This window comes from Aulonocara sp. 'chitande type north' Nkhata Bay, linkage group LG3 (genome assembly GCF_057382095.1).
Source record: "Aulonocara sp. 'chitande type north' Nkhata Bay isolate Kocher_YH1m ecotype deep benthic linkage group LG3, A_spYH_male_GT1.1, whole genome shotgun sequence".
Lineage (NCBI taxonomy): Eukaryota > Metazoa > Chordata > Actinopteri > Cichliformes > Cichlidae > Aulonocara > Aulonocara sp. 'chitande type north' Nkhata Bay.
This window is the reverse complement of record NC_141346.1, coordinates 45585596-45598197: the sequence shown is the minus strand read 5'-3', so window position 1 is coordinate 45598197 and position 12602 is coordinate 45585596. Positions and strand designations below refer to the sequence as shown.

The 12602-nt window shown below is 43.5% G+C and overlaps 2 protein-coding genes across 3 annotated transcripts; both read left to right on the top strand.

The window, feature by feature from the left end:
* Positions 1–599: 599 nt before the first annotated feature.
* On the top strand, positions 600–5191 carry LOC147335861 (5,6-dihydroxyindole-2-carboxylic acid oxidase-like). Its single transcript, XM_086283134.1, has 7 exons — positions 600–1189; positions 1315–1637; positions 3152–3356; positions 3470–3637; positions 3733–3912; positions 4004–4150; positions 4238–5191. Exons 1-7 carry the CDS (start codon positions 835–837, stop codon positions 4423–4425), a joined length of 1566 nt encoding a protein of 521 aa, XP_086139260.1. The 5' UTR covers positions 600–834; the 3' UTR covers positions 4426–5191.
* A 1169-nt stretch (positions 5192–6360) lies between these two features.
* Positions 6361–12215, top strand: lurap1l (leucine rich adaptor protein 1 like). Of its 2 annotated transcripts, XM_086283154.1 has the most exons (4): positions 6361–6450; positions 6618–6727; positions 6820–7111; positions 10456–12215. In XM_086283154.1, the coding sequence occupies exons 3-4, from the start codon at positions 6905–6907 to the stop codon at positions 10843–10845; spliced, it is 597 nt and encodes a 198-aa protein (XP_086139280.1). In that variant the 5' UTR covers positions 6361–6450; positions 6618–6727; positions 6820–6904; the 3' UTR covers positions 10846–12215. The 2 variants fall into 2 exon arrangements, with proteins under 2 accessions (XP_086139280.1, XP_086139271.1); XM_086283145.1 differs by having other exon boundaries at positions 6362–6450; positions 6618–7111; positions 10456–12214.
* Positions 12216–12602: the final 387 nt, after the last annotated feature.

Sequence of the window (12602 nt, the reverse complement as noted above, 5' to 3'; positions counted from 1 at the left end):
TGTGGGATAAATGCTGTTCGTGCTTTCAAGTCTCACATGCTCTGGACAGTAAAATCAGGCTCGGGTTTGGGGAAAGAAGGAGGTGGAGAGGGAGGGTGGAGGGGCCTTCCTGAGAAGTCAAATGACCTGAAATATGATCACTTTAGCAAACCTCTGAGGCAAGATTAAATTCCAGTGTCACACACACTAGGTTGAATTTCTTCAACATGCTGAAAAAAAAAATTTATTATTATTTTAACTCTCCAAACATCTATTCCTTTGCTAAAAGATTTGTGAGGGGGGAACTATTACTTCATAGCTAATTAATTTTCATACAGTGCTCATAAAAGCGCACTGAGACGTTACACTGTGTGTGTGGAAGTAGTCATTTATCATAATTTGTGTTTCTTAGAGTCGGTTATTAATTGGACTTTCTTACATTTAATGCTGTGTTTATTCGGTCGACTGTAGACATCCAGGGACTTTTTTTTAGAGGAATAAAAGTGTGCATGACCGGATCACACTACCTTCTCCATCCCTAGCAAATATGATGTTATGTGATGGGATCACGCGGGAGTCAGTAAATCCGGTAGTCATGCGCTAATCCGGTATTTAAGGTCGTCGGTTCAGTGGTTTTGGGGGGGAAACAGAAGTGGAGTCTTGCGTGGGTGCATGGAAGGTGGAGGTTTACACCCACTCATTTGGCAGAGAAGAAATAACTTCTGATGTGAAGTGATGCAAGTGTATTTTGGGGGAAAATAATTAGTTCAGGTTTGTACTCGAAGTCAGTCAGTAAAAACAGACTCGAAACCAGCCGTGCGTAAAACTTTGGCAGCGACTTTTCTTTTTTGGATAATGTGGCAGTTCTGCTTTTTGGTGATTGTGGGCGCGGTGGTTGTGAGCGCTCAGTTCCCCAGAGAGTGTGTGACTCCAGAGGGTCTCAGGAGTGGACAGTGCTGCCCGTCGCCTTCTGGACTGCCTAATGACCCGTGTGGCTCCAGCACCGGGCGTGGACAGTGTGTGTCGGTGGCGGTGGACACACAGCCGCATGGGCCTCAGTACCCGCACGACGGACGGGATGATCGGGAACGATGGCCCAGCCGTTTTTTCAGCCGTACCTGTCAGTGTAACGGAAACTTCAGTGGTCATAACTGCGGCCGCTGTAAACACGGATTGACCGGGCCCAACTGTGACCAAAGAGTTCCTGTTGGTAAGTGCAAAAAAGCTGCCAAAAATGTACCAATTACGCGCATCTTGGGTATTAAAAACTGATTTCCAATTAGCGCGACCGGTTGAGCTAATATGTTTTTTTTCTCCAATGCTATAATCCTCCAGTGAGAAGAAACGTGATGCAGCTCAGCGCGGAGGAAAAGCGTGCGTTCGTGAACGCATTGGACCAGGCCAAGCGCACGGTGCACCCCGATCTGGTGATCGCAACGCGGCACTATCCGGGCATCTTTGGCCCTGACGGGAACACCACGCAGTTTGAAAACGTCTCCATCTACAATTACTTCGTTTGGTCCCACTATTACTCCGTCAGCAAGACCTTCCTGGGCGCGGGGCAGGCCAGTTTTGGGGGCGTGGATTTTTCGCACGAGGGCCCCGGTTTCCTGACCTGGCACAGGTACCACCTGCTCCAGCTGGAGCGAGACATGCAGGTGAGATAGTGCAGATAATTAGATCTATAACAGCGTACACTGTAGTATTGCGGATGTCATTAGGGTCTTTTTAACTCAAATTTGAAAAAGAAAAAAAAAAACTAACTGATTTTGTTGCCTGAGAGTCGCTAATCATCACTTAATTGTTTATCGACATCTTTAATTTACCAGTTTAACACCGACAAATGTCCTTCTTGCCTCCCACCACCCCACCCTCCCCTGCCCGCTTGTTTTGTTTTGTCTAATGCGCTGTAATGGCGAAGAAATCATAATTGACGAAGCAATGTCACACCTTAATAAGCGAGCAGCGCGCAAAATGTGACTTTAACCACTTCAAATTAGAGATTGGATTCGGTCTGCACACCATCCATTTGGAGAAAACAGCACTGAAAGGAGCTTTGTTGAAGAGGCGTTATTAGACTTTAACGATCACGAAAGTGACACGTGGAGAATGTTAATAATCCGCTCCAGGGTCGGTGTTGCATGCGTCAGTCGGGTCACAATTAAGGGCAGAGAATGAGGCTGCTGTGTGTGCTGTGTGGGTTTGAACCCTGTCAGTGTTGGACTCCTGCAGAGAAGCTCCTTCCTTATCCTGAGCAAGTTTCTGGTTTAAATTGGGATCCCTAATTAGTGCCTTGTTTTTTGTTGTTCTGTTTTCATCCTCAAATCTGTCACACTGGTGAAGTTTGAGGGAAATAATAATAATAATGGATTGCATTTATATAGCGCTTTTCGGGGCCCTCAAAGCGCTTTACAATTCTACTATTCATTCACTCTCACATTCACACACTGCTGGAGGCTCTTTTTTTCTCCAGTAAGAATTAGAATGAACTGTCTCTGCTTCTTGTCCTGCTGCATTTAAATCATATAGGTAAGAATGCCTGGATTTTATTAGTGTGGTGGGGGGGTTTCTATCTTCAACTCACTCTTTTACCCGACTGGTTTCATATCAGCAAGCATAGACTTTAAAAGCGGGATTTGGTAAGTTTTCCTTTGATAAACCACCGGAGAAGAAGAATTGAAGGAGGGAATAATTCACAGCCAAGCAGACAGACTATGTTCCTTTGAGATTCATGAATATTTTGCCCCTATAAATCCTCTATTGAAACATTTTCTTTACCTTTACGCCTTATCTTAAACTACGAGGTTTTGCATTGGAAAGTCATGAAATAAGTCGGAAGCAGAGCAAGAGCGCTGCACTGCAACTTCCTTTCACAAAGTTTCATCATTTCTGAATCCATCGTGACTTTATAGCGCCGTATACATCCCCCCAACTTCTGTCTTCATATAGACGTTCTACATAACTAAAGGGATTAAAAAGACTTCCACTAGAGCTTTCTTTTTTAGCACAATTTATTAAAAATAAACGAAACTTTAAATTAGATCAGAAAGATTGCAATACCGACTCTTCAGACTGAATGCATTTGGTTTGCATCACAGTCAAATACATCCTTATCCATGGCGACACACTCTAACCCAGCCATGCTTTGATTTTATTCATACTCAATACCCAGGACATGCTGCAAAACCCTTCCTTCGCCCTGCCCTACTGGAACTTTGCTATCGGGGGAAACACATGTGACATCTGCACAGATGACCTGATGGGAGCCAGGAGCAATTTTGACATGAACTCTCTGAGTTCTAACTCCATATTCTCCCAGTGGAGAGTCGTCTGTGAGAGCGTGGAGGACTACGACACGCTGGGAACCATCTGCAACAGTGAGGCTGGAGACTGGTGATGTTGCAGTGATCTGTGGGGGGGTTTTGTTTTGGAGTTCTTTTTGAAAATACGGTAATATCCAGGTTGTTTTCCTTTCCCTCCCTCCCTCCAGGCACCGAGTCTTCTCCCATTAGAAGAAACCCGGCAGGAAATGTGAACAGGCCTATGGTCCAGCGTCTCCCGGAGCCCCAGGACGTGGCAGACTGCCTGCAGGTCAACACTTTTGACACGCCGCCATTTTTCTCCACCTCCTCTGAAAGCTTCAGGAACACCATTGAAGGTGAGCGAGCACAAAGATATTTCTGTCTGTCTGTCATACAACTCTTTTGCGTTCACATACACAGCTTTTCGTGCCCTTTCGTGCTATTTTGGCAGGCTACAGCGCCCCCAAGGGGAACTACGACCCTATAGTGAGGAGCCTCCACAACCTGGCTCATTTGTTCCTGAACGGGACAGGAGGACAGACTCACCTCTCCCCGAACGACCCCATCTTCGTCCTGCTCCACACCTTTACCGACGCAATATTTGATGAATGGTTGAGGAGGCACAGCCCAGGTCTTTCAGTAGCATCTGTTTTTAAAAAAACGTATTGTCCTTCATAATGGCGCGGTGAGCTTTTGTGCTAATTTAAAGTGCTTCCCGACAGATGCGGCTGTGTACCCAGAACAAGATGCTCCCATCGGTCACAACAGGCGCTACAACATGGTGCCCTTCTGGCCTCCGGTGACCAACTCGGAGATGTTTGTGACCGCCCCTGAAAACCTCGGTTACTCTTACCAAGCCGAATGGCCAGGTACACATTTGACCCGCACGCCTTTAATCTCGCCTTCAGAGAAATGCTCAGATGACCTGTAATCATTGTTTACTCCTGCCTTTCCAGGTGAAAATTTCACCCTGAGCGAAATAATAACCATGGCCATAGTCGCTGCCCTTGTGGTCGTCGCGGTCGTTTTCGCTCTCACCACGTGTGCTGTGCGTGCCCGGTCTCACAGGAAGGAGGGCCACCAGCCTCTGCTCGGGGATCAGTACCAGCGCTACGATGATGAGAAAAGCCAATCTGTTGTATAAACTCTCTCTCACACACACAGACACACACAAGCCCCACTTTAAAGCGCCTCTTTGTCTCACAGTGACACGCTTGTGTGGTTTGTTAAAGTCTGAATCTGTTCTCACTAGAACATAAAATCATCTCTTTTGTTGCTGCATTTGTGCGTCTATATTTACAAATAGTGCAGATGTAAATATTGACTTTTACATTTCCTACTTACTGAAGACTTTTTATAATGAAAAGGCCCTGAAATAGACTTTCACCCCATCTCTGCCCAGCGTCACCCCTCCAGAATTTGATCAGTGGTTAAAAAAAGGCCTTAAATCAGGAATTGCATATCAAGATCAGCTGACTTCTAAGTTCAGTGTTTGCTGATTCACTTAACAAAAAGGGGGCACGCCTGAAAGGAATGTGCCAGTGAGCGTTTTACATCCATTTAAAGTAATGAAGGAAGTAATACTTCCTGAACATGACTATCGTTTTACTAACTGCATACTCTACATCATCCCCTGAGTTTATCTGACTTTTTAGGTTCGCTTGGTTTAGCTGCACAATACCAGAAAAGGTATATTTTATCAAAGTGCCCATGCAATTAAGCCATATTACCCACAAGGGGGTGCTGTAGTTTAATTTCTAGAACTCTGCAGGACCTACTGAACGTTCAATAGATAGATATGCTTTTTTATGATGTGTTAAGTTACTGTTTCACCTGACTTGAAATGTTGCTAATAAACGAAGAAGTAGAAGGAAAATAAAGCACAGTGGTGATTTAGATCAAATGTAAAAGAGTGTCAAGAGTCTTTATTTTCTGTCTTTTTAGCTGAAACACATTTTTCATACAATAGTTGAAAAATGTAATTTATACTTTTGTATTTTTACATAAATAATTCTGTTGAACTTAGGGGCTTTACATTAAATAGTTTGGCATCTGGGAATCATTTATGCTACTTAAGGGTGTGAACAATGCAGGCCCACGGGAAAATCACAGAATTTGATGTGGAACAAATACAGTGTAGAAAATTGGCATAGATAGCAGTGGGCATGGATTTCAGGCTCATTTGCTGCCCTGCGCCCTCGTGCAGATGGTGTTACGCGATAAGCGGCACTGCCCACGAGGTTAAACACTGTTTGCATTGAGTTTTTTGCAAAGCAGTGAAACAAATGTTTAGACTTTTTGTGAAACGTCTTGAAATGTCATGAAACCATGACGCTTTCTTTCCAGGCTCTTTACACTACCATGACCTGGATGATTGAGAATCTGCGCAGAGACGTATTTAAACTCTTTACTCAAGAAAAAACTAGAAGAAGTTAGCTTCAGCTGCTTCATTATTCACAAAGGGTGTTTAGTTTTTACACCAGATGGCCTTCTTGATAAGAGCCCCAGAGGCCTTGGGTGACACCAGGGATCTTTTGCTTGTTAGCCAAGTGTGTAAACCCCTGTACTATGGAGCCACTAATCCTAATAAGTGCCCTAATATTACAAAGGTTTTAGCATTAAAATAAACTTAATGCTTAAAGTCTCCACAGAGACCCAAGTCTCCTTTGTTGTTGGGTCAGGAAGTCTGACAAATCGAGGGGTACAACATGGACCTACTTGTTGTATTGACCCCTCGTGACAAGGGAGCAGCCTAACAGTAATCTGGCATGGTGTTGTGTGCGTGTGTCGTCCATGTGTCTGACAAAAACCTTTACACTGAGCAGCAGGTATACCATCGCCTCAACATCCTACACTGTCGCATACATATGACACAAACAATGCTATAATGACCCCCATACACATTGAGGTGGTACTCAATTGTAATGGAAAATGACCAAAACCAAGCAGAGCAAACTCAGGCTGAGTAGTCGCTAACGAAAAGAGGCATTATATTTTCAGGGGGGGCAGTAACCATGCCCTTCACCCCTCTGGACACGCCCCTGCTATAACTTCATTTATCACTTCTAGCAACCGTCTTTTATTACAGTTACAGGACTCTGAAAGCACCAGTTGACTGTGACTAGTTTCCCTTGACAACACGAGCTCAGCTTGTCGGGGGGGTCACGAGGTGAGAAAATAAAGAGAATTAAAAGACCTTGCAAAAAGTTATTCATAATAAAATTTTAAACAGTCATGCTTATTTTCTTTGTGGGCTTTTGCCACCGCTTTTGAAAAATAATATCCTGGAAACACCTCTGCTTTTTTATTTCTCTCGCTCTCTCGTCTCACCTGTAGGGAGTCTGGTTTCAGAGGAAGCTCCCCCAATGGGAGGGTCCGCGGAGAGCGCGTTGTCGTTAAACTGTCCATTCACGAGCTTAAATGGGAGGTCTGTTGCTGTGGCAGCGGTGAGTTTAGCGTCACAGCGAAGAAGCTGCGATGAGCGCGCGCCTTAAAACTTTTATTAGCATACTTTGACTCCACTCCTCTCTGATTAAAGCTCACGCGAACAGCCCGCCAGGCTGTGGGAATATAACCTCCGTGGTCGCAGATAACTGTCCTGACTGCGTGTGTGACACCCCGCGATGGAGGAGGACAACAGCGTCATGCGAGACTTGAAGGACATAGAGACGAAGTTGGGCCGAAAAGTTCCGGACAGTCTCTTTCGCTCTCTCGCCGGAGGGAAACACGACAAGTCCGCAGCGCCGCATTCAGGGAACTGCAAATGTTGCGCTAACTCTGCGGACATAAAAAGACTGGAAAGCAAAATGATGTTTCTCAAACAAGAGATGGTGAGTGTATTGTCTGAGCTCTATAATAGCTTGCAAACAGTTTAAGTCTTCTCTTTAAAGCTTAGTTTCAGGTGTTGTAAGTAATATTTTAATAATTACTTTCAGATAAATGTGGTGGCATCGTTGTTTACTGCCAGGGTGGTCCGGTTTCTTCTGTTGCGTTCAAGGACCTTACCTAGACACAACAGCATTACCTGAGCTCCAGGTATAACCATTAACTGTGAACGACTGTCACGGGGGCAGGTGACAGCCGTTCACACTGTGCTGCGGGCAGAGGACTGTTTGTGAACTCCCGTCACCTCAGGGCGCTCGCCCCCTCTCCTGTCGTATGATCCAGTCCACTGCAGTTGTGCAGCTGTAATTATCTCCCCATGCTTGCATAGTTTTATCTGCAATCACTCAAATTGTTCTCAAATGTCCCTGGAATGTCCTGCTAGTCTCAAACTCCGACAGAGTCGCAGCAACGCGCCATTTTAAAAAGGTCAAGACTGGTATTAGGAGTCCCGAGCAGATGGTGTGTCATAGCCAGCAGACTGACCCGCTGCCACAGATCTCGCTCTGATAGGATTAGTTTATTAAAGATTACTGTAAGGACAATAGTAGATCTGTAATTGGCTTTTTTTAGACTTAAATTTTTGGTGGCAGTTATTTTGTTATGCAAGCATCCTGTAAAAGGAAAAAAATACTAAATGAATTTATTTTAAATGAAGTGAGTGTAATCCCAACTGTGACTGGTCTCTCATTTCAGCCACTAATCCAATCAGACCACTTCCTGCATGCACACTCACAAGTTTGTGCCAAGAAAGTAGCATTTAGCTTTTCTATTGCATTATTTGCGAGCCCAAACTAATCAAAGGAGCAAATGAACTGTAAACTGCAGTCCCACCAGGTCTGTTTGGGGTTTTGTATCACAAATCATGTTTTGCATCCAGTGCAGACAAAAACTGTGCTGCACTAATTGTGTTTCTGATATTCATTTTGTGATAGAGACCCAGTGGTGCCATCCTATTAACACAACATAGCTGCTTGGCCTATAATTCTGGTGTAACTCCATCTGCTGAGCTTCTGTGTGTGTGTTTGTGCATAAGGCAGGTGGTTATACTTGCAAAACAAACACACCGGCAGCAATGTGAGCCAAATGAAGGGTGGTTACAAATCCACTCTAAAGAAAGGCTGTTGTGTCAAAGCAGCTGTCTGGAACAGTCTACCAACCCTGTCTGCCTTCATCTGCCTCAGAGTGTTTTCACTGTAGCAGGATGTTGCAGCTGCCCCTTTACCAATTTTCATTCAGACCGGGCGTTTGTCACCAAGTAGACGCAGGGGGAATCCCTTTTGAATGACTCCATAGGCAGTTCCATCCACCCTCAATAGCATGGTTTGTCAGGGCAGGAAGTTTAGTCAATGGCCATACTGTGTAAAGTAGGCATCATTTATCCATTGTCCTGAATAAAAACTGTCTCTTGGCTGTGATTTGACATGTGTACAAGTCGTTTTTCCGGTGTCACATGACCCAACAATGACTGGAGTAGATTGTGTTTTCTCTGACTAATTTATCTGTGGGGGAGAGTACTATTTCTGAGACCAGGAATGATCCTTGAACCTTGATGCTTACAGTAGCAATACTGACACTGCTCGTTTTTAGTTGTTTTCTTGGCTTCCACTTTACTTATGAGCTCTATTTCTTGCACTGTTAGTGGACTTTGACTCTGTCTTTAAATTGTCACGCCACAGCTACTGGCAAGAAGTAGTCCAATGCCTGAATTACGCTTCAGCGCGAAATCTACGCCATAATCTTCCAGACCAGTCGGACTCATTGTGATCTGTGTTGACCGGACATGTAGTTACATTTCTCAGGTCCCTTCAGGTTACCTGGAAGGTTACAACATGAGGTTAAAAGGAGTTTCCAGTTACGACTTCGATTTTCCTCGGAAGTCTATATCTGGCATAACTCATACCTGTCTGTTTATCTACAGATTTAAATAGGGTGCTGGTGTTGCTCACGTGGCTGTTACAGGTTACGTAATTGCTGGGTCATTTGCTCCAGTTCTGTCATTATAAATGCTAAGAAGTACACTTTTCACTACTGTGTTTGTTCTTTTGAATGCATAACTGTTAGGCAATTACAACTAAATAAAATACTCTACAAGCTCCCCTGCAGTGTGCTCAGAACAGTCAGACAGTTGAATCTGGAATACCATCTTTGCTCTGGAGATGATGAGAAAATAGTGGGACCAACAGACAAGTCACACAGTAGAAGAAGAATATACTGGCTGGGGAGAAAATAATTTGGTATGTGAAGCATGATAAGACTTTGCAAATGTCATTTTAAGTCAGCCCACAACTCTTTGTCTCAAGCTGAGCAAAGAGGAAGACTGCTAGAACCCAACTGAGATTTTTATGACCAATGCCGATATCTGCTGATTTAAAAATTTGATCTGTCGGGCACATGAAATGTAAACAGACTTCTCAGACATTTATCATGTGTAGTTATTTATGAATCCTCACTAAGATGATATGACCGCGCGCTTTAAAAATAGTCTTGTTTTGTTGTCACGACAAGTAATGGATAACTCGTTTACCTGACTTTGGTCAGATCAGCTGGTAACTGTTTATGGCGTTTCAAACAAAGGCTCTAAACACTAGTGGCATATTTAAAAAGGGAACTTCTTCCTTTTAGTAACAGAAGTACTTGAACTAAGACAAACAATGTCTTTAAAAAAGATTAAATCAGTTACTAGTAAAATAAAAGTAGGTAAGTTACAGAGGCCTGGGTGACCTCCTGTATTCCCCAACCAGTTGTCAAGTCGTTGCTGAGAGTTGCTGGGTGAAATTGGTACTAAAGAGGGTCCTACATCAAAAACCTTTTTGTGATTGCTTCGGTCACTAGCAGATTGCCTGTAGTTTGTATGGAAAATGCCTACATGTCTGCCAACAGCTACCGAATACCCTAGGCACATTTTGCAAGTGTTTGTAGACAAGTTGAAGTTTTTCATACAAACTACAGTGGCCACTGCAATCTGCTAGTGGCCAGAGTAATCACAGGATGGTTTTTCATGCAGCCCTCTATACCTTGTTACAACTAATTTGAGCTTGCAAATGACATCAAGTTCGAGCAATTGCCCACAACCCAACTGGAGATCGTCAACCAGTCTCTAGGCATATGTGAAAGGGTCTAATATTACAAGGTGTAGGTTAATTTTTCTTTCCCCCCTTTAAGTTAAGCTTACCCACTGCTTACATTAGCCATGTATTTAGAGAACAGACATATTGATCTGTTAACCATATTTCCTGAAATGCGAAATGCAGTGACCTTACTTGAATGTTTATTTTTCTCCACAATACAGGCAAATCTGCGAGCCATTGACGTAAAGCTCATGCAGCAGCTTATGTCCATCAACGAGGGCATCGAGTCCATCCGCTGGATGATAGATGACAAAGGAAGCGTCGCCAGCCATGACAGCAGCCTAACCGGCAGCTTATACAGCCTGTCGGACAGCCAGGACGGCGCCTCGCTGCGAGGAAGCTTCAATAGTTTGAATGATGGCAACAGTGACGGCCTGGATGGTCTGTCTGTGGGTAGTTACCTGGACACACTAGCAGAGGACCTCCCGGATGAACCCTCGCCTACGGACCTTGATTGTTTTGTGGATAAAACGGTGATCGACGGCGACGCCTTTGCCAAATCGCCTTTGAAACTCAGGGTGGAGTCGGATGAATACTACTGCTTTGGATAATAATGATAAGCTAAATGTGGCGATTACAGAGGGACTACTGTAATTTGTGAAGAATGGTTTTCAAAAGTATTCTTCACTTTTAAAACAAAATGCTATTTTTTTTTTTCCTCAAATTGTAGCGAGATGTTAGCAAGTCTTACCTGATGACTAATGTTACGTTTTACTTTCCTGACTCTGTCGAATCGACGCGCCTCTTCAAAGCGTTCACGCTTAACATTCATGTCTTAACACTTTAAACGCAGGTTAATTGAAAGGGTGTTTTATCATGATTCAAAGTTCTTGTTTTCAGCTATCCAATACCTCACTGGGTGTATCTGTCACACTTTTTAGCCTAAAGGTATTTTCAAAGGTGGGTGTGGAAAAAGTAGAAACATCAACTGAACAGCCGATTTTCCTCACTATCTGTGGAAAACCCGACTCTGAGTTTGCGTCAGGTCAACCACAATCAGCTGATCCAGACTAGATTGGGATTTAGCAGCCATTTGGAAAATTGGACATTTCATGCTGAGCGATTCTCGAGGTAAAACAGTTTCAAGTGATTAGTCTAAGTGTCACAGCAAGTGCACTTTGCTTCCATGCCAAATCCTGAGCTCCACTGCTGTATGTGTGAAACTTTTAGTTCTGCTTTTTATTGTTTTTGTTTTGTTTACCAACAAGAGTTCCCAAGTCAAACTCTGCTCAGCAGTAGTAGTTAAAGCATGTAGCCTAAAACACAAGAGATTCGTTGCACAGATTCTTGACTGAAAACCAAAGCAGTTTGATTGTCTCATAGATAATTTAGGGCCTGCTTTAACAGCAGATGGGAGGTTTATAAATGATGGACATATGTGGGACACATGTTTTGCTCTGTGGGCAGATTTTAAATTCACTGTTGTTAAAGAACAGTTTAGCGAGAGCGATACACCGCTGTACATACATGTGTTATTTTTAGCTTTAAAGCTCCTGTGTTGACGTATCTGACGTTTGTATTCGCCTGCTTTTTAAAGCAAAAACTGTTTTTTGTTGTTGTTTTGTTTTTGTTTGATTGCTGATGATCTGTTGTGGAAAATGAAATAATATATTGTGATTTTTCTTGCTCATTGTGCTAAGTTGTTTTGTTTTTTCTTTAAGCAAAGAAACTTCTAAGTATGATGCATTCTGAACCTTTAGGTCCCGTTTTTAGAAACAAACCTCATTTTGGGATCCAAATGAGATGGAACGTGAACCTCACAGTGCTCGCCTTTTTTAGCTGATTGAAGTTGAGAATAATCTCTTAATAATGAGGTCAGACTCCGCGGTGCCCCGTGTAATGTGCCGTGGAAAATTACCCTTGTTAATTCACATTGTTAAAAACTCTAAATTGGGCAAATAGCTGTTTATTTGTAACCTTTAAAATATCCAAGCTGTTAACAAAGGAGGCGTGTTTGGAGTCATTTTCTTTGGCTGGCATAAACTAGCGTTATTAAAGATGACAAATCATGCTGCCAGAAACTCACGAGTATCTGTCATCTGGCTGGAATGACTGGACTGCGTCACTTGAGAGTAACTAAGGCAAACAAAGACGAGACAGAGCTATTGCTGAAATGCCAGCCATGCAGAGTCATTGACGGGCTGTTATGTTATTCTCATTTGCAATGCATCGCGCTGGCTCCTTATCTTTCATGTGATAATTGCAGGTCCAGACGAGCTATAGAGGGTAAGTCTTCATGGGAAAGATGAGAACCCTGCTCTCATCGGCCTGCAAATGAATGAGTGGCCTTTGCCCACTGTACTTCAGT

Bases quoted from the DNA above. Each gene is read 5' to 3' on its own strand.
- LOC147335861 (XM_086283134.1), top strand. From the start codon at position 835: ATGTGGCAGTTCTGCTTTTTGGTGATTGTGGGCGCGGTGGTTGTGAGC. The intron at 1,190-1,314 runs GTAAGTGCAAAA...ATAATCCTCCAG, and splicing joins TGACCAAAGAGTTCCTGTTG to TGAGAAGAAACGTGATGCAG. The intron at 3,913-4,003 runs GTCTTTCAGTAG...GCTTCCCGACAG, and splicing joins GTTGAGGAGGCACAGCCCAG to ATGCGGCTGTGTACCCAGAA.
- lurap1l (XM_086283154.1), top strand. From the start codon at position 6,905: ATGGAGGAGGACAACAGCGTCATGCGAGACTTGAAGGACATAGAGACG. The intron at 7,112-10,455 runs GTGAGTGTATTG...TCCACAATACAG, and splicing joins TGTTTCTCAAACAAGAGATG to GCAAATCTGCGAGCCATTGA.